Here is a 26,912-nt window from a genome sequence, read left to right as displayed (position 1 = left end):
TTTTGTAATCAAGTGTTTTTGAAACACGTCCAAACTGCCACGTCATCTGATGTCACTGCCGCACCTGCGCAGCCATCTTGTACTTTTCCTGCGGCCAGAGAGGAAGGAAGAAAGAAAAGCAAAGGATAAAATAGCTGTGTTGTTTATTCAGTATAGTAATGTCCGGTTAAGTTAACAAGGATCTAACAGAAAGGTAGCGTGCAGCGTAACAGCAGCGGAGGGTAAATAGAGACACGGCAGCTTTCGCCACAGTGCCTCAGAATTACAAACGGGGGAATCATCTAGGAGTAAAAAGAGGAAGGAAAAGCGTCCGTCAGATTTCCACCTAAAATACACACCGGCCTTCACCCACCATGAATCCTGAATAGTAAGTATTAACTCGTTCTTTACTACGCGTCCAGTACAAACGATACACGTTCACTTGTTTCATATCCACTAGTGATTTAAAAAAAATAAAACACGGCATCGTTAGCGGATATGGTTTGTCACCTCGTCTGCTTAGCCTCCGTCAGCTGTCTGGCTTGCTAGCTAACCCAGGGTTATACATTCTACACCCGTTTTACGACAGGATCCACTTCCTGCGCTGTGATTGGCTAGAATCTGGGTCTGCTCGTTATAGTGGACTAGGAGCCAATCCAAAGGCAGAACGAATCATACTACTAGCCTATCCTAGCGTCGAAGGCGTAAGCTACCGGAATACGGGTTCGTTATGCTAATTTAACGATTTTAACCAAACTAGCTCGCTAGCTAAAATAATAGTTACCGAGTGAAATGGTTTAGCAGCTTTGTTCATATACTTGTGTGCGTCAAGAGAGAACCATTATACGATTACACGTTTTTAAGCTATCGAGGGCCTGTTTTTTTAAAGCAGACAGTGGACTTATTTATGCTGGGTTGCTAGTCGAAAGTGACGCCATTGGTTTAAAACGGTTTCCTGTCGTTTTTATTTGGCCTCATTAGGTTTATTGGGTGCGTTTTAAACGGACACAGTGTCATAAAATAAGCCAGAAGTCGACGTTAATTGACAGAAGTTGAGCTTTAGCTTGTGTCTCCTGTGTGACAGGGTTATAGGCCTGTGAAGTCTCTGGGCTGTGGCTGGAGAAGGAGGAGGTCATTGGCGTTAGTGTAGAGGTGGCTGATATGCCAACAAACACACATAACGATACTTAAATATATTGTCACCATACACGATAACCGTGTTGATTTAAAAACCAATAAAAGTGCATCAGTAGTATGAAAATATTTAACCTGAAAGATGACTTCTTATACAACCTGTAATTAATGAGTCAATGATGATAATCACACCACCACAGAATCAGGTTTATTGGCCAAGTGTGTTACACACACAAGGTATTTGGTTCCAGCTTTTCATCTGAAAAGCCAGATGTGGCACTATTACAGTGTCTGTTTCTTTTTTTTTTCATGAAGATTTGCAGAAGGATTTCCTGATCATGCTGAATCAGATCGATCAGACCAATACCAAAGTGAAAGTGAAAATGTCTGTAAATGAAGAATATAACACTTTTGCATTGCTGGTTGTGCAAAGGAAGACGTTTATATATGTGTCGGGTGTTTTTCTTGGTGATATCAGATTTAAGTCTAAGTAAATTAGGCTGTTTATTTTGCATGTGGATTTTAATGGTCTATTATCGATTACTTTAATTTCACACAAGCACAGCATCCAGTAAAAACAATAAAAATAAGCATCAATTCACAGACTTGTCGACACTATTTTCAAGATTTGTACAGAAAAAAGCCATATAAGAACACTTGTGGCATTGAAATGAAGCCCAACTCATGAATGAATTTATTCATTTACTTGTTTAGCAATGTTTTGCACGACGGTTTCATTTGACACTACAGCTGTTTCCTAGCTCTCCTGTTACACATTACTGATGCATGGTATGGTCAGAAATACAATAAAATAGGGTCCCATTATGTGCAGTGTTTTGACACGGATACATCAAACTGTATGGCATGCTGTATGTACAAAGTGCTGATTGCTTCGCAACAGATGTGATGCACATCATGTTGCATATGTAACTTTAGTCCTTGGCAGTGCCATGTGCTCAGAATTCAGAAAGCACCAGAAGAGCTAGTCGATTGCAACATTTAGCTTGTTAGGAGGGGACTCCAATCACATGGTGGTGTTTGTCAAGGGGCTGTGTTCTTTTTTTGTTTACCATGTAATCCAGGGTTATTATTTCTACTTGTTTTTGTATAGTAATTTAATTAAGTTGAGCTATTTTCTACAGTAAAAAGCCACTTCTATAGCTGCTATAAACGTTGCTTCCAAAAGGATTAGGAATCTGTGTTTGTTTATTGGTTTGATGTTTGTTTTTTTTTGTTGACATGGAACAGTGAGTGAGCAGGTCCTTAAAGCAGCACTTGTTCCAAATCCCTTGAGCTGTGGTGAAATAATGATAACAGATGTTTTAGATCTAAAATTATATTTGATATACAAACCTGTTTTTACCCCCCGAAGAAGCTCCTGTTGCTTGTATACTATTACTTTCTTTTTTTCAAATGAACTGTTTTTGAATTGTAATGCTTGCTGGTGGTATTTTAGCTCTAATGTGATTTATGCTTTTCAGTGACTACCTGTTCAAACTGCTTCTCATTGGTGACTCTGGAGTGGGCAAGTCATGTCTGCTGTTGAGATTTGCAGTAAGTACCATAGCTCAGTCAGTCTGTGTTGAATAAAATGATAAATGATCTGATTCTGATTCTAAAATTTTTTTTTTTCCTAAGCTCTTTGGCAAACATTTGATGAATGCAGTTATAATACAGGGCTGTGAAGAGCACACTGATTGTGAGCGAGTGCAATATTGTGTGATGAATATCTGATACTTGCAGATAGTGTTGGGACACTTTTTAACTGGCATTTTATTCGGAAACAGCACATTTTGCAAGAAAAAGTACTCATGTGAAAGCTGTGGTATCTACCCTGAGACTTTTGTTGTAATTCCTGTGAATGGGAACACATCTCGTACAAAGTTACACGCTTGTTCAGGAAGTAAAGTGACCTGCAAATGTTTTTAGTCTCATTATTGTTCTTAGTTTCCACAACACTTTTGTACCATGAGTAGAAGGGAAATGTTAAGATGAGATGCCCTGGTGTGCACCGAAATAATTAAAAATCAAAAACACGGTCAGGCTCACAAAAAATCAAGCGAGTCGGAAAGCACGCTAGCAATACAGGCGCACCGAGAACAATCACACTCAAACATGCCATGAGTGTGATGACATGCTAGACTTGTTTTTCTCCTGACTTATTAGAGATCAATTGAGCTAGGAAGTGGGTGGCATTTTGCACACACTGTCAAAGCACAAGGTTCATATTTACAGTGGTTCTTGAAATCTTTTTGAAAGGCTTTATAATGTAATTCAAGTCAGTATGTAATCGTATGTATGTAAAATACTTATTACTTAATATACAACAGACTGTGACAATGAATGCTTGTTGTCTAGGATGACACGTACACAGAGAGCTACATCAGCACCATTGGAGTTGACTTCAAGATTCGCACCATTGAACTGGATGGCAAAACTATTAAGCTTCAGATCGTGAGTGGTGTAAAAGATTTCATTCACTCGTGTTCCTGGATGGTCATGTGTATTTCTAGATCATTTTAAGCTTCACCATATCAGTTACGTCAAATTTAGTCAACAAATATTCCAAAAGGTAGATTTGTATTGTAAAATTGTTTGCACATTTTGTGTTCGCTCCTAGGCTAGCTAAGCTGCATTTGTATTTGGGGGAAATATTAATGTTTCAAGGGCAAAATAATTTAAAATGCTAGGTACGTTTTCCTTTTTTTCTTTCCTGAAAGGCATTCAGGCAAGTTGCAACTGAATGTATGGCTGTTCTTTCTGGTTTGTTATACTTACAGTGTACTGATTAAAAATTGTTCGTGCGTTTTTAGAAATATATTTCCATTTCTATTTTCGTTTTGTCTTACCGTGTTCTCCAATTTGTTCAAGTGGGATACTGCTGGACAGGAAAGGTTTCGCACCATAACGTCCAGTTACTACAGAGGAGCCCATGGCATCATTGTGGTTTATGATGTCACTGATCAGGTACTTAAAATAGTATCTAGGTATTTACGCCATAGTGTAATAAAGCACATACTGTAACATGGCTGTAGAGTGAAAAGGAAATCTTTGGAGGCACAAGGACATGGTTTATATACATTGTCTTATTTCATACTCCTTGCTTCATAATTAAACCGAATCTCGAATCAGTAGCGGATAAAAATAGTTCCAACCATTTTTGGAATAATATATGATATAAGACCTCACTCCTAATAGACCTATAGGCACAGTAGCATGCTCAGCATCCCTGTTGTCTTGTTAAATAGTCAGTGAGTCGATAATTTTTTAATTTATTTCATTTATTTTTCCCAAAAAAAAAAGTTTAGTAAAAGAGCACCGATTTACTGTATAAGTCCTTGGAATTTAGACTCATTTAAAACTTTTCCGGAAGCCTTTTTTGTACTGAACTTGTAATGTACCAATGAAATGTTGTAAATGGTTATGCTGTTGGATTCAGATAGGGAGGGGTGCTGTGCCCCCTATTGGCATTGAGACAAAAAATGTTGTAGCTGTATGCATTGTGCTTACAATGCAGCTGACTGGCCACTTGGTCTTATATGTTGGTGAGGGTCTATCTGTTAATCATTCTGTCGTGGTACATTGGTGCTTTATAGAAACCTTAATGCGTCTGGGTAAATCTGTCAGTGCAGTATTAGCATGGCAGTTTATTTAGCCTTTTCGCTCTTTTGTTAGGAATCTTACAACAATGTAAAGCAGTGGCTGCAGGAGATTGATCGCTACGCCAGCGAGAATGTCAACAAGCTGCTGGTTGGGAACAAGTGCGACCTCACCACCAAGAAAGTCGTGGACTACACAACAGCCAAAGTATGAACTTGGACGAATTGTTTTCGTTATGTTCTTCAGATTACTTACATTTTTTTTTAAATGGCTCCCTTTGTGTTTAATTCAATACAATATTCTATTCTAATCAGGGTCTTTTTTATGTCTTTGCAGGAATTTGCTGACTCTCTTGCTATCCCTTTTCTTGAAACAAGTGCTAAGAATGCCACTAACGTGGAGCAGGCCTTCATGACCATGGCTGCCGAGATCAAGAAACGCATGGGACCCGGAGCTACGGCTGGAGGAGACAAGCCCAACCTGAAGATCGAGAGCACTCCAGTTCGACAGTCTGGTGGCGGCTGCTGTTGAAGAGCCTGTCTTTCTCTTGCACGCCACACACACGTACATACCCACACACACACACACACACACACAAAAACATGCCCTCTCTGCCCTCACATATACACACAGACACACCTGCATATGTCTAGGAGCATAAGAACAGATGATGTTCTAACCTTCTTATGGGAGTAACCACTGCGTTTGAAGCCAGAGCTTAAGGTTTATCTTTCTCTTGGCTTCCATGCAAGAAGTTTTGTAGCTTCCTCTGAGATCCTGGTCCTCGCCTTGGTTTTATACTCCTAGTCACACCCTGTCTTTCTCTCTCCTTCTTTGTATTTTCAAACCTTGACCTATTGTACTTTAGTCTCACCTGCATTCAATTTCCACCCTTGACCCTAATCCTCTACAGACACCGTGTTTTCTGGGTCCCTAGAAAGCTACCTGTCCTATGACCGATGGGTGCAAATTCAAATAAATTATTATTTAATATATGCAGAGCTGAGGGATTCAAGTGAGAAGGGAAAGCTGTACTCATGTTTGTCATGAAATCTCTCTCTCCAGTTTTGCATTCACAAATCCAACACACAACCCCTTGTTCACTTGTGGAAGTTTTTTTTTTTGTTGTTGTTGAATGTATAAAGAATGGGAAAAAAATAATAATAAGAATTTGGCAATATTATATTTCATATTTTGATCTTACTAGGATTATTATTAATTTTAAGACTTATTGTAGTTTATTCCTAATCATAATTATTGTACAATGGCTTACTGTTGTCAAATGAAGGTGTTTGGTGGGGAGGGGGTGGAACGCTTGATGTCGGGGTTTAGGCTTGGTGACTAAAGCTACTGTTCCCTGTTACCTCATTTAGCTCCTTCCCTGTCATTTGTTTTCAGTGTATTTAGGAGAAGGATGACAAAAAAAAAAAAAAAGGTAAATCCAAACTGGAACTAAAAACTGTAGTTGTGAAACAATATTCTCTTCTGTCTATTAAGTGATAGTTGTTGTTTATCACCACTGGACACTTGGTGCATTAAGGCTGCAGTATAAGTCAAATTCATGCAAGTGTTTTGCAGAGTAATCACTTTTCGGATCGCGAGGTGAGCTTTTGTTTTTCTATACGTTATGTTTTCCCAGTGTGATGGAATGGCTTCCACATATTCCACTCTGTAGGCCATTTTGTCTTTTGTCAAAGTTACTGTAGCTTTTGGGTTTAGTTTTGTCCGAGATGTCTTCGGTTTGACGTGTGCTTTGACATCTTAGCCTTTCAGTGAGTCGGTCTTCTACACAATCTGTATAGGCATTGCGCATGGTCCACTGTACCAGCTCTATGTTTGATGCAACAAATTATCCCTCCAGAAGTGTGTGGTTTAGAAGCATCTTTGTATGTGTGCATAAAGTGTAAACATGCATGTAGTGGGATTTAATTTGATGTTTGTACTGTGTGACTTTTATCAAGAAGGAGGATATTGGGACTGACTGGTCTTGGCTTAGAGACCGGATATGACCTCCCATAGCCTCCAGAAAGCAAAGTGCAGTATTCATGTTTAAGTCCCTTCTTGCATTAGGCTTGAAATGAACCTTTTAGTAATCGAGAGGGCTTTATTTGGCCAAGATATGTACAAAAATCCTTTTTTGAGAAAATTGACAGGTCATCAAACGAATGGTTTCAGCTTCATGCAAAACAATATGTCCCTTTACTGAATATATTAGATTTAGTACCCATGAGCAGTGAGAGCCTCTGGTGGACAGCAGACCGTGTTTTTGTCAGAATATACAGAACGTGGCTCTAGTTTAAAACTAAAAAACAAACAGGTGCAGATTTTCAAATTCACTGCAAGTGTTGACCAGTCTTAATCGATTCACACCAGTGTCTTTTCATATTGTACTATTAGATTACTAATAAACTGAGCCATTTAAAACAACTTTTAATCCCACTTGGGCCATTGCTTACCTCAGAATAACAACATTTTGGGGAGATTAAAGACAATGTTTAGTAAATGATGGGATTTGTGGAATGGGGTGGAGGGAGCAGTAGCAGGTTGGTGGGGGTATACATAATGGGATTGGGTTTACTGTATTTAGGAACATTCCTTCGATTTCAATTACATGTGTCGTCTGCAAAAGAAACGATATGTCTCACTTCAGACCCGTTCTCCATCATACACAAAATCTGAGTGCACACTGTTTCGTTCTGGCATTTTCAAAACATGTTTTTTTTTCTTCCCCCTCCACAAGGCTTGCTGTTCTACCTATTTTAACCTATAAATTGAGCTATTACATTGTGATACTGTGTGTCTGATTAATGAATGTGGACCTAGGGGCAATATTGTAGAGGGATGGCGTTATTAAAAGTGTGGAGGTCTACTTCTGAATGTGATGGAATTTTGCTGCGTGCTTTTTTTGTTTGGCTTTTACTTTTTAACATTGTTTATTATTCTCTTTCTGTCATTTGCACATCTCTATGTTGCTTTGGGCGAGGCATGACGAAGGCACAGGCGACAATTGTACTGAGCACCAGGCTGGTAGTTCTTCCCCTCTCCTTCTGCTTGCTCACTCTGGTGCTCTCTTTCATAGCTCAGTTTGACCATGTTTTTCTTCTTTCTGTACATATTATTATAAATATATATAATAAAAATGATCAATGTCTTAATTGTGGCTTTTGGGGTTTTTTTGGGTCATGAACATCTTTGATTGCCTGATTTTTTTTTTTTTAGCTAAAACGGCTATGTGGAAAGGATGCTGTCGGTGCCTCTGGTCCTGTCGCAAAATATAAGTCGGTTATGTCCCACACTGCACACACGGGCCATGCAGCAGCCATTTTCGGGGGAATGAAGTCATTTGCATATTCATTGCATCTGGATTACTTAATGGGTGCCAGTGCTATTTTTTTCCCTTGTATATTAATGATTATTTTGTCACCTCATAAGGCAAGTTACAGTCTACAGTCATGGGTGACTGACTAATGCATACCTGTTGCTGTTAAGATACCTGTATTCTGAGTTTACAGAAATGCTTCTGTTTATTATGACTGATTCTTTTTAAATGTTTCCATTTCTGTTTTGTCAACTGGGTTTGCTTTAATATTTTACATGTTTCACCGTTCATCTGTAAAGCATCATCAGTTGTACTGCATAGCTTAAAACAGTCCAGAGACATGACTGATGTGTGGTTCTAATGTACTAATCAATAAGACCCAGTCCAACTTCAGACTAAATTCATTAAAAGAACTGCTCATATATACATTACTTACTTGTTAATGAGTAGTTGTACATCAAGCTATTTATATACATGTAAATAAATCTTGTTACCTTATGACCTGTAAATGGCCTCTGTGCTGTATATCCTATTCTCTTTCATTACATGCTAAGGGCAGTGTGCATAGTGTTGGTGGGGAAGCAATGATGACCTTGAGTTATTTATAGCCGGGGAATGAGCTGCAGTCTGCAGACACGACTGTACCACTCTGCTCAGACTTCCCTCAGAAACTGATGAAGAGATGGGTGGTGGTGGTGGTGGTGGTGGTGGTGGTGGGCAGAGTCTGCTTATGCCTCTTCATCCTGCTGGATCATCACAGATTAGTCTAAAATGGGTAGTATTTATAATATAGTCTGATGCAGCTTTTTACTCACTGGTCCCAATGTCTGTTACGATGCTGGTGTATATTTTGAGATCCTGGCCCCCAGCCACACACATTTCATTATCAGGGTGTTTTCAGGCACAACAAGCTACCTGCCCTAAAATCATGCTCAGAAAACTTCCTTAGTACTTTGCTTGTCCACACAAATTTGACAAAAAGCATAATCATTTGCTTTATATTCCATGACCTTTATTTACATATTCTCTCAAGAACATTTTCTCCTTTTTCAGCATGTTGTTCTCTCGGTGCAGTAACAGTTTAGTACATTTACTCCTTGCGTCCTTTTGTCCTTTTTCTTTCACATGCAGTCCTGCTGTCTCAGTCAACCGGGCCTTGGAAGATGAGCTTGACATGGCCGTGCTGCCCAGTGAGCCACGTGCCACAGAACGGGCATGCTGCGTGGAAGGCATGTGTTCCGTGGGGCAGTGGGATCTGGCTCCAGCCTTGAGCTGTTTTCTCTGAGCATACGTGACCGCAGGGGCAGAAAGCATGTGTCGGGGGTCCGGCGTCCAGATACAGGCCACCCTCGCAGCCTAGCCACAGGGGCACGTAGGGCCCCACCTTCCTGCACATAGGGCACTCCCTGTCAGCTGCTCCCACCGTTTTATCCTTCTCCCTGCGGAAGCCCCAGTTGTGGTAGCCGTGCACATGACCGCAGTTCATGTAGACCCAAGGTTGCTTCTTGTCGACAGTGGCTCGCTGCACCAGGCTGGGGAAGGCTAGTGTGTTGAAGCCCACCGGACACTGAGGACGCGCAGCATTCAACTCTTGGCGCAGTGACTCAAGCTGCTTGAGCGTAGGTGTGTGCCGTAGGCCACTTGGGCTCCGCCACAGCAACGTGGCTCCACACAGGTCAATCAGAGAGCCATCCTGCAGTGTGTTTGACTCATTCTCGACCTGCAAGAACAGAAAGCCCACACAGTGATGAGAATTTGGACACATCCATATGTCATCGCCTGGTTGGTCTGTTTTATTTTTTTAATCACGTAAACTGCACTGCTTTAAATTTCAAGGATCATGCCATGCTGTGCTATCTCACCCCTACTCACCAGTTTGCCTCTCTGTTGAGCTGAGCGTGTGTCTCTCAGGGCGAAGACGTTCCCGCACACCGATATCTCCCGCCACACACCAGGAGTAGGCTCAGACACAAATTCCCCCGCAGGGTGCATCACTAAAACGCCATTGGTAGTCAGCCCATCCATCAAGCCGTCTGAGGTCCGCCATTTAGCTGCCCGCTCCTAGCACAAAGCCACAGACAACATGATTTTTCCTATGAAGCAGGAGTTAAGATTTGAAGCGTTCAATTTCACTCAGTAAGGTGTAAATCACAGCGTTAGGCAGTATATTGATTAAAGAAAGAAATGTCAATCAAGTGCAAGAGTGAGGCTTTTTTAATAAAACAATACTCTAGATCCTTATCTACATACAGTATTTTTTCTTATATATTTATTTCTCAGGCTTTTTCTCGCCCTGCTCCTCTCCACCTCCACAGAATGGCAGTGGGCAGAGGGAGTCCATTCTGTGCCAAGGACATTAGTATGTGTTGGGACTCATGCTGTGGTAAATCACTTACCACATGAATCACTTACTGCTACAAAACCATCACCATCCTTTGTTCAGCTTATAGTTACATTTTTGTTTTGAATTGCAGACTTTTTATAAATAAGTCTGCAATGTTTTTACTTCCACCACAGTGTTTCAGATTTGGAGGCCTTCTGTATGAAGTTAAAATTCAAAATATTATTAGAAGAAACAGGTTCTGTCACAATCCTAAATAGCTTTCTGAATAACTGAAATTGCTTGCAACAAATGAAATATGTTCACATTTGTACACTCTTCGAAGGCAGTAATACACATGCTAGCAATGTAACGCTAATAATGAGTTTAATCTCTTTGCAAAGCAGCAAACTTTATTAGAAATTTACCACGCATTACATTTTTTTTGTCCAAAAAGATAATTATCTGAATGAACATGATTAACAAAATGAAAATCAAATAGCTTGATGCTTCCTCATGCAAACTTTCAAAAATTGCCCTTACTAAAAGTATCAGTTACTTAAATCAATCCACTATTAACTCTATTTATTCCCACTTTTTTTTATTTTAAAATAAGGGTTTATATATAAATACATGTCCATAATGTAGTATATACTATATACAAACTATAGACAATAGCACCCTAGCACATGCAAGTACCAAAAGTCTGCAGTACATCTTCTCACACACTACCCATGCAGAAACACTGCTCAATACACCTGTAGAAACAGCCTGAAGAAACTGTTCTCCTTTGTTCCCACAGATACGATCGGAACAACACTTGAAGACTGAAAAGTGACCGAAACCAATTCACAGAAATATTCATTCATTCATTCAAGTTCATTCAATATTGCCTTATCTGACTGAGCAGCTTGGCAGCTGTTAAAAATCAAACAGCTTACAGAATGTGCAAGCTATTACTATCAATCATTTTAAAATCAGTCAAATCCAGGCATGGCAGTTACTTTTATTTACCGCCCGCTACCTCAGTGACTGCTGATATGACTCACCCCGAGGAAGATGTTTTTGGAGGAGTCGAAGCCAGCAGCATAGATGCGGGCTGTGTAGGGGGCACTGCGCTCACACATGATGCGGCAAGCGTAGCGGGAGATGGTGCTCTGTGCAGACTGGCCCCCATCTCCACCCGCTCCCCCCTGACTCTGACCTTGACACTGGCCACTGCTGCCTGCCATGTCTGTCACCACGAAGTCTATCATGCTCTCTGTGGAACGTCCAATCTTGGGACAAAACAAAAGACGTGTACATGAGATTTAACAGTTAAGGTGGAAAGTAAGCTCTAGTGCCTTTTACAATAACGAAGTACAGTGCTGTGCTTAAATATTCACCCACTCATCCCTGCTTCAACCTTTCCACATTTTGAAGCAACCTGAAATGGATTTAATTAGTTGCTAACATTGTGTAGAAACTTAACCTTGGCCTAAACTAAATTTTTTCTCTGACTAATTCTCTCCTTACCTGCTCTCTAAACTTTGGTAGACAGCTTCCTCTGTCAGTTACAGTTATGCCGTATTCTTACTGTTTTTTAATCACTGATTTAATGGAGCTTCATGGGGTGTTAAAGTCTTTTCACTAGAGGCAAAAAATAATAATTTTTGCCTGTGTTGCAGTGCCGAGATTCAGCTCTAAATGTTTTTGTCACACTTCAGAGTGGTAGTTAATAGCTCATATGAAATGGACACTCGGGGCTTTAGGAATTTGTATTTTTTTAAATACAAGTAATTCTAGAGGCAATATTTTCATAGAAAAAAATATAATTTCTGTATCCATTTAACCCCATTTATGTTCTTTAAGATGCCCCAATTTTAAAGGCATTGTCTTTAACCATTAAGATTCTGTCATCCGAAAAGCGGCAAAAATGTCCTGACAAATTTTATATTGGACTTGTCGCAATGAAATAATAATTTTTGTTTATGATTAAAAATTGACTGATTGAAAATATCTGATAAGTCGATTTCCATTCCAAGGGCAGAATGGAACACCGGTGACATGTGTCAGTTACATGTGTCTGAGGTTGAGATAACCTCAGAGTCATTTATAAGATTCTGCTATTATATATAACAGTGTTTTACCTGAAACATATCTGTGTTGGAGTCATGTGTATACTCTACTATAACAGAATGACTCCTTGATAGTGTGTAGGAGATACTGTGCTGGCTTTTGTTGCTCAGTGCCTGAAACACACAAAAATATGGCAATCCATCAGATTTTCATACTTTGTTAGCTCCTTCATTACACCAGTATATGGAACAGTACAGAGAGTGCTCTCAAAATCTCAAATCTTATGCAATGGCCACTGCAATGTTATATAATGGGTTTGTACTCATGGCATTTAGTGGTAGAACCAGGAGATATGCAGGTGGATATGTAGGACTGCATGTAATATCAGGTTACATTTCAAGCATTTTAAACTTTGGCTTTCATTTATTATATTTATATTTAGAGTCTGTATGTTGGTCTAATTGTGGAGTAGGTTTGCATTTGCCATTGACTGTAGCTTTGTTTCTCAAACCAGAGTGTCTTTCACCAGCGAGTCCCCACTTTTACAGGAACAGGCCATTTCACTGTCATTATAAACAGGGCATAATGTTTACTTGTTATTGTGACAAAGATATTTTTACTTTCAATCTAGAGCCTAAATGTATTTGATTGATAAATATTTGGACATTGACAGTTACTGCTATTTTAGATGTCTACCACAGTGTATTTCATTCCTCACTGGTAATGTGATTGCTGTACTTGAACTGTACTTCCAAAACAAGACTAGATATGAAGTTGAAAGTTCTGCAATGGTCAAGTCAATCAACAAACTGAATCCATTTGAGCATGCATTTCATGTGAAGGCAAAAATGATGATGTCATTTTCCATGTAAATTCCAGTGCAAATGATTTGGAGCCAAAAGGGGAGCGGGGTGTCGGTGGGCTCACATATAATACTGTGAATCCTACGTCATTCACCCAAATACACTTAGATTAAAGCTAAAAGTCTTATTGCCAGCTAAAATAATAATTTCTTATTGATGAGTATTTTGCTCAGCAAAGCTCATTTTGTCCAAGGTTTCAGTACATACATGGGCATGAATAGCCAGAGAGTTCCAACTGAGAGTTCATTGGAAATTATTAATCTCCCTGTGAACTCCTACATTCACAAGTACTGTACCACTGTGTAATGTAAATCAAAGTACAGGCTACAGACAGTTCCGAATAGACTTAATATTAGGTGATGCCATGAATTCTCACCTTTGACACCAGCGGTGTGGATATGTTGTGGATGACATCAGGTTTGACGCCATTGGCTTTGGGTCTCTTGTAAAGGGCTAGTCGACTCCTCCTGCGCCCTTTATCACCACCCGCGAGTGAACCGTTATGTCTGCATATAACAGAATGAAAGGAATTGTGATGAGTAGTTTAATGTTGTAGGTCAAACTTCTTGTAAATGTAAATAACTGTCAGGAATGCTTCATTAGGGTTAACCAATAATTGCTTCTATAATATGCATTATTTTTCAAATCAAATCAAAGTTTATTCATAAAGCATCTTTTTAACACAGCAGGTGTTCACCAAAGTGCTGTACAAACAATATAAAATAAACAATAGAACTAAAAAGCATAACAAATAAAATAAATAAATAATAATAATAATACTACAATAAAAACAATAAAAAATGCAAAATATACAATAATAATTAGTAACACACACTTAAACAGAACTAACAGGTAACTCTCATACTGCGTTGTATGCTGCATTATATAAATATGTTTTTAAATGTGATTTAAAAACAGCCAGTGAAGGAGCCTGAGTAATGTACAAAGGCAAATTATTCCAGAGTTACTGGACCGCTACTGCAAAGGCACGGTCACCTCTGCTCTTTAATCTTGCATTAGGGGAGACTAAAAGCAGTTGCCCAGCAGACCTAAGTGCTCTGGATGGAGCATATGGCTGTAATAGATCTGAGAGATATTTAGGAGCAATGTTATTTAATAATTTAAAAACTAAACGTAAAATCTTGAAATCAATTCTAAAATGAACGGGCAACCAATGAAGGGAAGCCAATATAGTTGTAATGTGTTCTCATTTGCATGTCCCCGTTAATAAATGTGCAGCTGCGTTTTGTACCCTCTGCAAACGTGTTAGAGATGCCTCACCAATGCCTACATAGAGACTACTACAATAGTCCAGGCTGGATGATATAAAAGGGTTAGGGTTAGGGTTAGTCTCAAAATCAGTAAAAGTTACAAATGACTTTTTAGATAATTGCCTTAACTGATAAAAACACGATTTAACTACCAAATTAATACCAAATTAGTCACCGTCCATTAAAACCTCCAGTTTTTTTTTTACAACAGGCTTCACAAGCTTGATTTTTGATCAACAATTATGTGTCTAATGTATTTTAGTTTGGTCAGAAATTTCTATTCACAATAGCAATGCCAAACTGGATTAGCAGGATTAATGTTTTTGTCATTCCTGTTACTTAAAATACAAAATAAAATATATTGGAAAATGCCTCAGTTACATGTCATTGACGGGGTTTCTAGTATTGTTAATAAATGATTTAGTCATATATTCTTTTAGAATTGTTTTACTTAAACCTTAATTCTCATATTTTCACTAGGACATTAAGCTTCTGGAGATGATTATATATAGAAGAAGAAATTATCCTGAACTTTTAATGTTGGCACAAGACATTTAGCATTTAGTAGCAACCAGATTAGAAAAACAGAAAAAACTATTCTTTTTCCTTCTTTATGCGTATTCAAGTATTCTATTCAAGAAATTAAATAATGTGTTTTACATCCACAGCTGATATCTGAAGGTAAGTGAATGCGCACCACTAGTAAAGCCTGAAAGATGTTACATTCTTTCATCCAAAAGAAAGGATCATAAAAGGAGGCCTATTTACTGGAAGGTAATTTTACCCTTGAACTCCCTCTAAACTACATTCTGCAGAATATTAATGACACGCAGCCCTGTAAAGATGTTTTAGCAAATGAATCCTGTATATGTAGAATATATATTTGATAACTATAATGTAATAACCTCCAAAATTTGGCTTATATTTCCACAAATGACCAAATAAACATCGCAGCAGATTCCTGTACTATCAGCCATGATGGGATAATAATATATTATAAAATTATTATATATGTTTTGTCTGATTAGCTTCTTGGGAACACCGTACAAAAAATAAATAGCAAAAACTAAAGCTTAGAAATGAAATAATATTATGGGATGTCCGTGTAGAGTTCTTCAATAATTCAAATGGATTGTAGACAGCAAACATAGAAATACAGTTTTCTTGCAGTAGATCACAGTGAACACATGCCTCTTTATTTTTCTAAAACAAGGCCACTATGAATATCATGTATCATGCAGTCACATGCATACTATCATGCTATCCAAATATTTGAAGTGTGTAAATATGAATTTTCTTAGTTAAACTGTGAAAGAAGAACTTTGTGGAAACATATGTGGAAGCCAGGAAACATATTTTTCCTCATAGTTTCAATATGTTAAATGTCCAATTCCCAGTCACTAGCTACGTAGTTTTCCCTTATTACACCACAGTTACCGATCAGGGAGGGTGAAGACTCTTGCTTGCTTCCTCTCAAACATTTGGAGCCAGCCAATTGGATCTCTTTCAGCTGCTGTTCATATGGCCATGTCATGCGGCATCTGAACAAATGTGCTAAAATCCCTCTTCTTCCAACATGAGATCATATTCACCCCTATAGGTTAGTATTTTATGGTTGTGAGGGTGGCTGTGGCATTGTCAGGATTTAAACAGTTACACAGCATTTCCATTAAGTCGTAGGAAACTAGATAGTATTTTTGCAACACCGTATTTTATTAGCTGTGGCTCTTGTCTAGTCCTTGCCTGTGCTTTGATTTTCCAGTATATGCTGTGCCAAATAAAAAAAGGTACTTAATTTTGTATACAGTGGACACACATTGCATCAGCGTGTTCATTAACAGGTTCTCCGATAACCTGAGACACTTTCCTGTATACAGAGCTAAACTTTATAAAAAAATAAAAAATAAAATAAAAAAACTATGCAAGAATATTCTTTGCCACAGTTAGTTTTTTGCTTTGTGTTAGGGAAAGACTTGAATATGATGCTCAAAGAAAAATGGATCTGTTACTAAAATGAACCTTTTAAAATAAAACTCAAGACCAATATTAGTAATTCTCAGGTAAAGTTTGACTACTTAACTAAACCATTTACATTTTCAGGTTGTGTAAAGATCACATAGGATCCACTCATCCACAGCTTATTAAGAAAAAGTTTGCTTTAACTGCACAGAACAAAGAGGGGAGGAGAGAGACACAGTTTTGATGGAAGCCAATGCACATACTAGTTAAATACAATTATTGTGATTTATTTAATCTATGGGTATGCTTATATTCCATATAGTATTGAGAAAGTGAAAACCATGAAAAGTAGAGAAAAATGGCATGTAGATCATGACTTATTCAAACCAAGAAATAAACATTCAGGCAATTCACATAGTTTAGTAACTCTAGCCTTCCTAAACAAATGTTGGTGTTTCTGAGGCTTCAGGAAGTTCTTACCCCAGTACGATCAACTCTCCATACTTGACAGGCTCCTTGTCCCCAGGAAATATGGCATCATGGGATTGTGAACCTGGATCTAGAGGGGGCGATGTCTGACTCTTGTTGCATGATGGGCGCAGCTCCAGGGATGGAGGAGGGCACAGGGCCTCAGAACTTCCTTCTAAAACCATGTCTGTGGGCCTCGTGCAGGAACTCACAGCTGAGAGAGAAAAGGAGGAGATTGTTTGGTAGGTGTGATGTGTTGCACTTTGCACTTTTATTGTACATATTCTCACCTGAAGTCCTAGGAATAGAGAAAAAACAACAACAAAACACAAAGTTCTATCAATTCAATACCAACACAGTTATTGGAGGCTTATCAGTATCGGATATAATTTTCATACACAACCTACAAATGTGTTTTATGCAGCAGGCTTATTGAAAATAGATCTTGTACACAAACAGTCGTTCTTTTTCTGTTATTTTTTTTTTTAAATGGTTATTACAGTGACAATAGTAAAGGGGCGTTGTACATCAGTCCAGAATTCTTTATCTTCAGAGACAGGTTCCAGGTTCATTCTCAAATCAACATGGAGACAGAATCTCTCCAGTGAGGCCTGGGCCTACCTTGGAGTCTCCTAAAAAGTCTGTTACAGTTTTACCACTGGGCATCAGTGTAAGCTGCCCAAACCACCTCCAATAGCCAGCAGTCCTGCTTAAGAATAAGCATACAATAATACAGCCTATCCTTACAAATTTAATTTTGCAGCAACTGACCGCAATTTTTAACTATAGATCAGGGTGAAGATTAACTGATAAACAGCAAACTTTACTTATATTATCTAATATCATGCCAACAATATTTCCTCAAACTTGCCAACAAAATCCTAAAAAAGGGCTAAAATTATATTCAAAAATTGGTGCATTTTTATTATTGATAACTGGTAAGATAAGGGTGGTATTACAGACCAAAAGGGTGAGGTTTTTGTTTAAAAGTTTTGTTTGCTTTAACGTTAACAACCAGCTATCAATTAACAAATGTGCCAGACTAAATGGCTTTCTATCCAGTTGAATTTATCAGTCCCTATTTTCAAAACGTAGTAGTTCAAATGGCACAACGATATCTTGGACTATTGTCTGCCTGTTAAATGTTATCTGTTAAATTCACTGGCTGGCCACTTTACACCTGCATAATCATGCTATTATCCAATCCACTAATCACGTAGGAGCAGCACAGTGCATAAAATAATGCAAACACAGGCCAAAAGCTTCAGTTACTATTCACATCAAACATCAGAATGAGGAAAAAATGTGATCACAGTCACTGTGGCATAATTGTTGGTGACAGATGGTTTGAGTATTTCTGATACTGCTGACCTTACTGAAGTTCACACAACAGTCTATAGAGTTTGCAATCTGTACATCAATGTGTTGAAAGTGGATTGGTGTGAGAGTAGAGGATGCTGAGGATAGAGTTAGGTGGAAACAGATGAGTTGCTGTGGCAACCACTAACAGGAAAAGCCAAAAGTAGAAGAAAAAGACAACTGTGGTGAGCAGAAAAGCATCGCAGAAAACATACAGTACATCAAATATTGGGTAGAAGGATACAGATTGACCCAAATGTTGCCTAGTTTGTTTGTTTGTTTATTCAATCTTTGTCTGTCTAGAGTCCGTAAGCCTGTTCCCAATCTAGCCTCAGACTCTTGATCCTGGTTGACAGGAGAGGAACCAGTTTGACGTTATTGTGAAATTAAGCTGACGTTTTGACGTTATATGTATTTTAAAATGCCTTTCTGCTCATCATGACTGCCAAGACTGCATATTTGAGTTACTGTATTAACCGTTTGTAACCAAAAGTGGTTTTAGTTAACGTTGTCTTTCCGTCAGCTCCAACCAGTCTGGAACTCACTATTCTCATTCAACAAGCCATTTTCACCCACAGAATGGCTGCTCACTGAATGTTTTTGTCTCACACCATTCTGTGTAAACTCTGGAGATGCTGACACATGCAAATCCCTGGAGATCATCATTAAAAACCATGCATGATCAAAGTCAATGGAAATGATATTTTTCCCCATGCCCCTGTTTCTGCTTGATTCTAGGCATTGTGACGCTGTCATCTCTCTAATATATATATATATATATATATATATATATATATATATATATATATATATATATATATATATATATATATATATATATATATAACTGCATGAATGAGTAGGGGTATTAATGTGGTCATGGAATATACAATACGTCTGTGTTTGCTTAAAAATATTTGACTGGTTCTTAGTGTATCCAAAGAGAACACATTAGTTAAAAGGCATTTAATTAATGAAAATTCTATCACTCCTGACATATGCACAATGAAACACTAATATAAACATTTGAGTTATTCATCATTCATAAAAAAAATAAATAAAATAAACAACATAGTGTACATCAAATATATAAGCTTTATATATGGCTCTTTTGGATTATGCAAAACTTCTATGTAAGTCTATGTAATGTTGAAATGATAAACAGCACAAATCAACCAGCGACAGTACTGTTATGGTGCAGCAGGATTTGCGGGGGTGTGATGGTGGGAAAGAACATACATAGGGGAAGGGGCACACAAGAGAGAGAGAGAGAGAGAGAGAGAGAGAGAGAGAGAGATGAATTGTGAGAAGACAAAAATAGAACTGTCTTGCACTTGCAAGTGATGGAGGATAGAGAAAACCATACACTGCACAGTGTGACAGAGTGGTGAAGGCTACATCGAGCTACACCATGCAGACATGGCTGGAACAAATGTGTGCGTGTATGTGTGTGTGTGTGCGTGTGTGTGTGTGTGTGTGTGCGCGCAAGTGTTAGAGGATTATATATGCTTGTGCATGAGCTTTTACGTGGTGATGGATTGCCTACTCTGTGCCATGTACTTTCTAATCAAACCACTGTCACGACCTGGAGAGAGAGAAAGACAGAGAGAGAGAAAGAGAGAGAGAGAGAGAGAGAGGGAAAGAGAAAGCGATAGTAGAAAAAAAAGAGAGAGCGTGAAAGAGAAAGCGATGGTAGGCTGGATGTTAGGGTTAAAGATTAAAAACATTCGGACAACGGAAAAGAAAAAAGCATGGGAGAATATAGTAGTAAGGATACAGGGGAAATGCTAGCTGGTATAATAAAAGACATAAAGAAAAAAAATAGTGAGGTGATTAGTCCCCGTCCCCCCCAATATCATGTTTTAGCTCTTGTCTTTATTAACAACCCCCTTACTCCAGTCATTATCTGACACCATTTTCTGTTATTTCTATATCATGCCTTTCTTTAGTTCCCATCACCAATGGATTCTTCATCTATTTCTCTCAACCCTTGTCTTCAAATATGTGCCCCATGCTATCTCACTTTCCTCCCACAATCCTCTTTGCTGCCTCTGCAGCATGGTGTGTGTGTGTGTGTGTGTGTGTGTGTGTGTGTGTGTGTGTGTGTGTGTGTGTGTGAGGGAGAGATAGATAGATAGAGAGAGAGTCTGCATCATCTATCTCCATCATGAAACTGACGAAGAGGGCTGCTAAATTTACACATGTACGGAAATGATCTCCAAAATAACTAGCCTATTCCAGTCTAATCTCACCAAACTTAATTCTTCATCTTCTGTACATGCTTCACAGCAGAACTATTAGTGAGCTCTTGATTTTATGTCGGTGCTGCAGTCTTTATTATATGGGGCTTATCCTGGATGCTGTAACTGTACTGTAGCAAGGCCAGAAGCACCACCGAAGTTTTGTGGCTACAATTGTGCTTACGTTTGATATAATGAGTCAAATGAATTGCCTGTAAATGTCCTGTAACGTTTGTTATGCTAATGTTCTATACACAAGAATGCCTGGCATATGTTAACAAAGACTAGCACAGACTTATCTATAGGCAGTACTGGAGAAGAGCTGCTGATGACGGTGATATTTTTATATTTCTGTATATTATACTGTGTAATCATATGGGTGTTTACTGTAGCCTGACATCATTATATCTTCATACAACTACTATGCAATTCACTGTCAGAAAAAATTAAGTAGAGCTGCATAATGTGGATAAAAATAGCATGCTGCTACACACTGTGTTGTGCAACACATGGTGATGAATCCTTGATCGAGCATGCTTAAAGAATATCTGATATTATTGGTTTTTAATACGTTTGACTTGTTGTTTCCTCTGGTTTATCAAAGCACCCAGAGAACATATAGGCACATGCTGAAAGTTTACAAGATACAATCATTGTGTAAGTTTGTCAGGATGCACATTTGCATATTGCATGTGCCTGTTGCAAATTTGCAAAAATGCAAACGCCAACAATGTGATAATGACTAACAAGGTTTCTGAACTGTAATGATGCAGTTCGTTGTGTGTGATGGTGACCTGTGTATAACCTGGTTAATGTTTCATGAACCTGCCACAAACTGTGAGTGTAAATAAAGAACCTATGGAATTGTATTGTTCTTCTTTCTCTTGATTTCATTCATTCTGCAATATAAGAGATTAGGTGTGTAACATGAAGCTGTATTAATCTGTACACTTAATGATTGATATTGAACTCACATGCCTGACTTTGCTTATAACAACATATAAAGCCAAGTAGTCACAGAATCTTACAATATGGCTGTCAGCATGCAGCTTCATTTAAAGCAGTAAACAATATAGTCTAAATCAGACTGTGTTGAACTTTACCAAACTCAAGTGCTCATCAGCATGGTTATTCAACAACTTACCTTTCCCACAATACCAGAAAGACTGATAATTCTGCAAGAATTGAACACAAATACAAACACCTTCCAAAATGCCCTGAATCTGTATGAAAACCAGAGCCAGGAAGTGAGCAGAAAAAGGCATCAGCCACCTCTTACACCACAGCAAGTGAATATTAGATTTTCCCTCCTGCAACAGCTGCAGCTCACCGTGCAAGAAATCCACAAGACACTTGAAAATCTACTTTCCACATGAATTTAAATTAAAGAACAGTCCCACACTTGTGATTTGGGAAAACACAAAAATGTTTCTGTGCAGTATCCACAGTGTAACATTCTATTCTGTGCAACATTCTAAAAAAACTCTGTCCCCTACAGGTTACTGTATTTTCACAGTTTATTATCTCTGTTCATACCAAATACATTGTCATTGTCATTACCATGAGAAGCCATCGAAAAAATCTGCAAGACCTTCACTTCTGCACTGACTGCACCTACAACTCACAGTCAGGAGTCTCCTACTCCTTCGCTGTCAAATTTCTCAACCGTAGCAGCAGAAGAGATTCTACAACTCATCCGGTCGTGCAATCCTACCACCTGTCCATTAGATCCACTCTGTTACACTATGCTCCAGACCACCTTTCAAGACCTTCTGCCCTTCATCACCACATGAATGAATCCCAAACACCTGGTCATGTACCAACTACTGTCAAGAGAGCAAGGGTTATTCCCATCATGAAGAAACCTGCTTTGGATCCACCAGACATCAGTAACTACAGACCGGTATCACTTCTCTCTTTTCTTTCAAAAATCCTTGAAGGCATTGTCTACAATCTACTGTCTATCTCTCACAGAACAACATCCAAGATCCCAACCAGTTTGGCTTTAAAGCAGCATATTCAACTGAGACAACCCTTTTGGATGTCTCTGAGAAACTATATGTTGCTAGATCAGTCAAGCGGTCATCTGTCCTCATCCTCCTCAACCTTTCAGCATTGTTTGATATGGTCAACCACAAGATTCTCTTGTCCACCCTCAAGAGTCTTGGGATTTGCAGACCAGCATGGGAATGGTTTTCTTCCTACCTGGAAGGTCGCTCATATCAGGTAACATAGAGGGGAGTGACATCTGTTCTTTGCAGACTCTGCACTGGTGCCCCACAGGGCTCAGTACTTGGTCCTCTTCTTTTCTCCCTGTATACTTACTCTCTTGGTAAAGTTATTTCCTCACACAGGTTCTCTTACCACTTCTATGCTGATGATACACAACTTATTCCCCCCAGATACCACAGCTTCTGTTCGGATCTCAGCATGTCTGGCAGACATTTCATTGTGGACGAAGGCTCATCAGTTGAAGCTCAATCCTAGCAAAACTGAACTGCTGATCATCCCAGGTGATCCATCCCAAGGTTATGATCTAGCAAAATCCCTGCATAACGATCTGATCTCTCCTTCAGTCACAGCTCGCAAACTTGGGGTAAATATGGACACTCAACTGTCCGTTTCCTAGCATATTGCTTATGTGACACGCTCATGTCGGTTACTCATCTACAACAATAGAAGGATTCTGCAATTTTTGTATACACAGGCTTCTCAGGTACTTCAGTCTCTTTTCATCTCAAGACTGGACTACTGCAACTCACTGCTGGCAGGTCTACCTATGAACTCAGTTGGTCCTCTGCAAATGATCCTAAATGCAGCTGCACAACTCGTTTTCAACCTGCTTAAGTTCTCGCATACTGTACCACCCCGCTGCTCTGCTCCCTCCGCTGATTTCCGGTATCTGCACGCACAACTGCTGAAGACCTACTTTCTTCATGAAATACTTGAAATAGCACTTTCTCCCCTGTTTGTTGTATAAGTGTATTTATTAAAAAAAAATGTAAAAAAAAAATTGTTCTGAAACTTTAAACAGTGTTTTAGGCTCATGGTATCTTACATCTGTACCCTAGTGAACCAGAGTTAATATATTCAATGATGAGACTTAAAAGCACTTTTGTACATCGCTCTGGATAAGGGCATCTCTCAAATGCTGTAACTGTAAATGCAATCCGATATAATATGTAATGTCTACTAGTGTAATGTCTATCATCTCTCAACAGCTAAGAATTCCTTGCATACTGTACTGTGTGAGCAACAACTCAGTGCAATACTAGCGCTACATTTCTCATAAGCACTAATCAAGGTTTTCAAAGTCATGCATAATACTCTGAAAAAGATTATGTGCTGCATGTTGAGGTCCAGATCCTAATATCCCTGCTACCAGTCCGGATGTAGCACTAATCCTGTAAGCTACAGCAGGATAAAACTCCAGAGATGTCACAGGTGGATCTCAGAACCACATCCACACCCAGACACCCACACACTACAGACATAGAAACCAGTAAGAGTACCACCAATAAATAAATAAATAACGTAAGTAAATATATTCAACAGTTTTCTGTGCCTAAAATAATTCAGCACAGGCTGTGCTGAGTCATTGTGCCATACATACAGCCATATGTCAACTTGCATGTCATGTCTGGTGCCTTTATGTCCTGCGTGGGTTTGATTCTGCAAGTGATTCATTATCATCACTGAAATCTGGTGGAAATCACACAAATATAACAAACCTGACGTTGACATCAGCATCGTTATAAAGACACAATGGAAGTTGATACGGTTAAAACATATCGTTGAGGGTCAAAGCAGCATGCGACTGCCACCTTGTTGCCACCTTCAGAAAAAAAAGGCCTTGTAACAGAAACTTTCTTCAATTCCAGGACATCATTATGTAACGGCATATTATGGCTTTTACAACCCTGCTTAAAAAAAAACCCCGATGCTTTTAGATGATACTGCATGGGGTTTATGCGTCTACAGGAATTGCACTCACACAGACACTGTTGACTATCCGTACAAAACCCGGACAATTCGTACATTTCACCTGCGCCTTCTCCATCAACCGTTTCCGTCATGGTGCACCTTAAATCATGACGTCTGAAAATACATTGTGCTTTAGTTACAAGTATAAATCGTGCATTGCAGGGTGGGAAATCGTTATAAGATGTGCTTAGGCTGCACGGCTCGAAATAATGATCAGTCCAGAGGAAAAGCAAGCAGTCTGGGAGTGACGGGAGACGCGCGAGACACGCCAGGGGTTTGTAGTCACTGCGCACAGACAGTAAACAACCATCACCATAAATCATCTAAAGACAAGAAACAGTGCGGTGCTTGAAAAACAAAAACAAAACCACTAAAAAATAAAGAAATAAAAGAGGGAAACCAACCCAACACAATCGCTGATGTTTGCGTCGTCAGTCCTGATTTCTGCTTTAATCCGCGCGTGGCGTCAGAAGGTCGCGTGGCGCTGCTGGTGTCCTCGCGCTACGGTGATGGAGACGACGCGCTCATCGCCACATACACACACCAGGGTCATTACGGTACACGTTGAAGCGGCAATGTTAATCCGAAACAGGGATTTCGCTCCGAACACGACATTCAGTTGACACGCCCATCGCTCCTCTGCATTCTTTTTTTTTTTTTTTTTTTAATAGAAGAAGAAGAAGAAATCCAACAGAGAACGTGTTTCACCGTCGCCTCCGAGTGGGTGTGTTTGCTCGGTTTGGATGCATCAACTCGTTTTAAGACACGCCTTACATGCTACAGATAGCGGGGAAGGCACAGGTTCCGCCCACCCGTGGTTTCACCCCACGCGGTCTGATGCACGGCACGAAACGAGCGCACGAGCGCACACCGAAGGACATCCTCAGACCTCACAGTCGGTTCTCAGCCATGATAAGCGGCATCGCGCCTCATATTACACGTGTCCGGTCTCGTACAGTTAATCATCGTGCACCTAAGACTAAAAGGCATCAGGAAAAATAAACAGCCTCAGGTGGAAGATTATCATACCTGATCCCAGGTGACGTCATGTCTGCACACCGCTCGAGCGCAGTACAGAACGTTCTATTGCGTTACAGACAGACAGACACACAGACACACAGGTGAAGACAGAAAATAAGCCGTACCTATTATTATTATTATTATTATTATTATTATTATTATTATTATTATTATTATTATTATTATTAATAATAATAATAATAATAACTATGACTAACTATTAGCGAGGACTTAAAATGTGATATTCTATAAATAAAGCTTTCAAAACGACAATAAATTAACCAGCTACACAGCGTTATACTCATAAGCAAATAACTTTGTAGGACAAGATACGGCTAACTTGATCTGGCATGATTGCACATTGCAATGCTTTATGGGACTCATTTTACAGCAAAGCAATTTAAAAAAAATCCTTTAGATGAAAAACACTTGCATAAAACAATAATATAATAAAAACAAATGTATTTCACAAATATTGCCCCTTGGTAAATATTGGCAAAACCAGCTGTGAAAAATGTACTTTGCTGTTTATAATGTTAGTATTTAAATAAACATTCAGCTATCATTTTGCGATGGCCATCACAACCCCCTGATCTAAACTTAATAGTATATATGTGGGATGGCCTGAAGAAGAGTGAACAATAGTGAACCTCAGAATATGAAGTATCTGGAGAGATGTTATAGGCAGGGATATTCTCAGGTCCCTTGTAAAGCATTATACAGAAGATTCAGAGCTGTTATCTTGTAATAAGAGAGAAAGGGAGTACATTTACTCTCTGCCAAGATGATGGTACGAGGTGGACAAAGAGCTGTTTTACAAGGAATATAGACCTGTTTCAAAGATTCCAACCCCATGAAAGAAATTTCTTTACATTGGACATAGATAAATGGGTATTGCAGATGCTGGAAGAAAATCGAATATGTTTGTGTTATGTTCTTGTCTTAATACGGTAGCAATCGCATATGTTGTATCTACAGATGTCATCTGCCATAGTTTATTATCAGGTATGTATGTATAAAGTTTTGGTGACATAATTGAAGTCGTATGTATGTTATACTGAATAGTTGTTCACTCACTCACTCTCACTCATTTTCTACCGCTTTATCTGAACTACCTCGGGTCACGGGGAGCCTGTGCCTATCTCAGGCGTCATCGGGGATCATGGCAGGATACACCCTGGACGGAGTGCCAACCCATCGCAGGGCAAATAGTTGTTCATTAGTTATTTATTGTATATTCCATTTATTTATGTACTCCTTCTTTTCCAAGGAATCAGTGAAAGTGGAGAGAATGTGGTAAAAACATAAGATTGACAAATTTTTATTGTTTGTATAATT

At 39.0% G+C, this 26,912-nt stretch overlaps 2 protein-coding genes across 3 annotated transcripts; one reads left to right on the top strand and one right to left on the bottom strand.

Annotated features, from left to right (window-relative positions):
• Window positions 1–38: 38 nt before the first annotated feature.
• On the top strand, window positions 39–5,862 carry rab1ba (zRAB1B, member RAS oncogene family a). The gene is made up of 6 exons (XM_027169014.2): window positions 39–367; window positions 2,595–2,667; window positions 3,472–3,567; window positions 3,985–4,080; window positions 4,789–4,920; window positions 5,050–5,862. Exons 1-6 carry the CDS (start codon window positions 354–356, stop codon window positions 5,242–5,244), a joined length of 606 nt encoding a protein of 201 aa, XP_027024815.1. The 5' UTR covers window positions 39–353; the 3' UTR covers window positions 5,245–5,862.
• Window positions 5,863–7,551: 1,689 nt separating this feature from the next.
• Window positions 7,552–25,621, bottom strand: peli3 (pellino E3 ubiquitin protein ligase family member 3). Of its 2 annotated transcripts, none has more exons than XM_027169012.2 (7): window positions 24,959–25,621; window positions 16,984–17,185; window positions 13,650–13,779; window positions 12,482–12,583; window positions 11,402–11,629; window positions 9,905–10,093; window positions 7,552–9,752 (listed from the first exon to the last, which is right to left on the bottom strand). In XM_027169012.2, exons 2-7 carry the CDS (start codon window positions 17,154–17,156, stop codon window positions 9,174–9,176), a joined length of 1,401 nt encoding a protein of 466 aa, XP_027024813.1. In that variant the 5' UTR covers window positions 17,157–17,185; window positions 24,959–25,621; the 3' UTR covers window positions 7,552–9,173. The 2 variants fall into 2 exon arrangements, with proteins under 2 accessions (XP_027024813.1, XP_047671597.1); XM_047815641.1 differs by lacking the exon at window positions 24,959–25,621 and adding an exon at window positions 24,565–24,807.
• Window positions 25,622–26,912: the final 1,291 nt, after the last annotated feature.

Source organism: Tachysurus fulvidraco, chromosome 1, assembly GCF_022655615.1.
Source record: "Tachysurus fulvidraco isolate hzauxx_2018 chromosome 1, HZAU_PFXX_2.0, whole genome shotgun sequence".
Taxonomy (NCBI): domain Eukaryota; kingdom Metazoa; phylum Chordata; class Actinopteri; order Siluriformes; family Bagridae; genus Tachysurus; species Tachysurus fulvidraco.
This window is presented reverse-complemented; position numbering and strand designations above follow the sequence as displayed.

Bases quoted from the DNA above. Each gene is read 5' to 3' on its own strand.
- rab1ba (XM_027169014.2), top strand. The intron at 2,668-3,471 runs GTAAGTACCATA...CTTGTTGTCTAG, and splicing joins GTCTGCTGTTGAGATTTGCA to GATGACACGTACACAGAGAG. The intron at 4,921-5,049 runs GTATGAACTTGG...ATGTCTTTGCAG, and splicing joins TGGACTACACAACAGCCAAA to GAATTTGCTGACTCTCTTGC.
- peli3 (XM_047815641.1), bottom strand. From the start codon at position 24,646: ATGACGGAAACGGTTGATGGAGAAGGCGCAGGTGAAATGTACGAATTG. The intron at 12,584-13,649 runs GTGAGAATTCAT...TGTGTGTTTCAG, and splicing joins CCACACCGCTGGTGTCAAAG to GCACTGAGCAACAAAAGCCA. The intron at 11,630-12,481 runs GTAAAACACTGT...TTTTGTCCCAAG, and splicing joins CCAACACAGATATGTTTCAG to ATTGGACGTTCCACAGAGAG.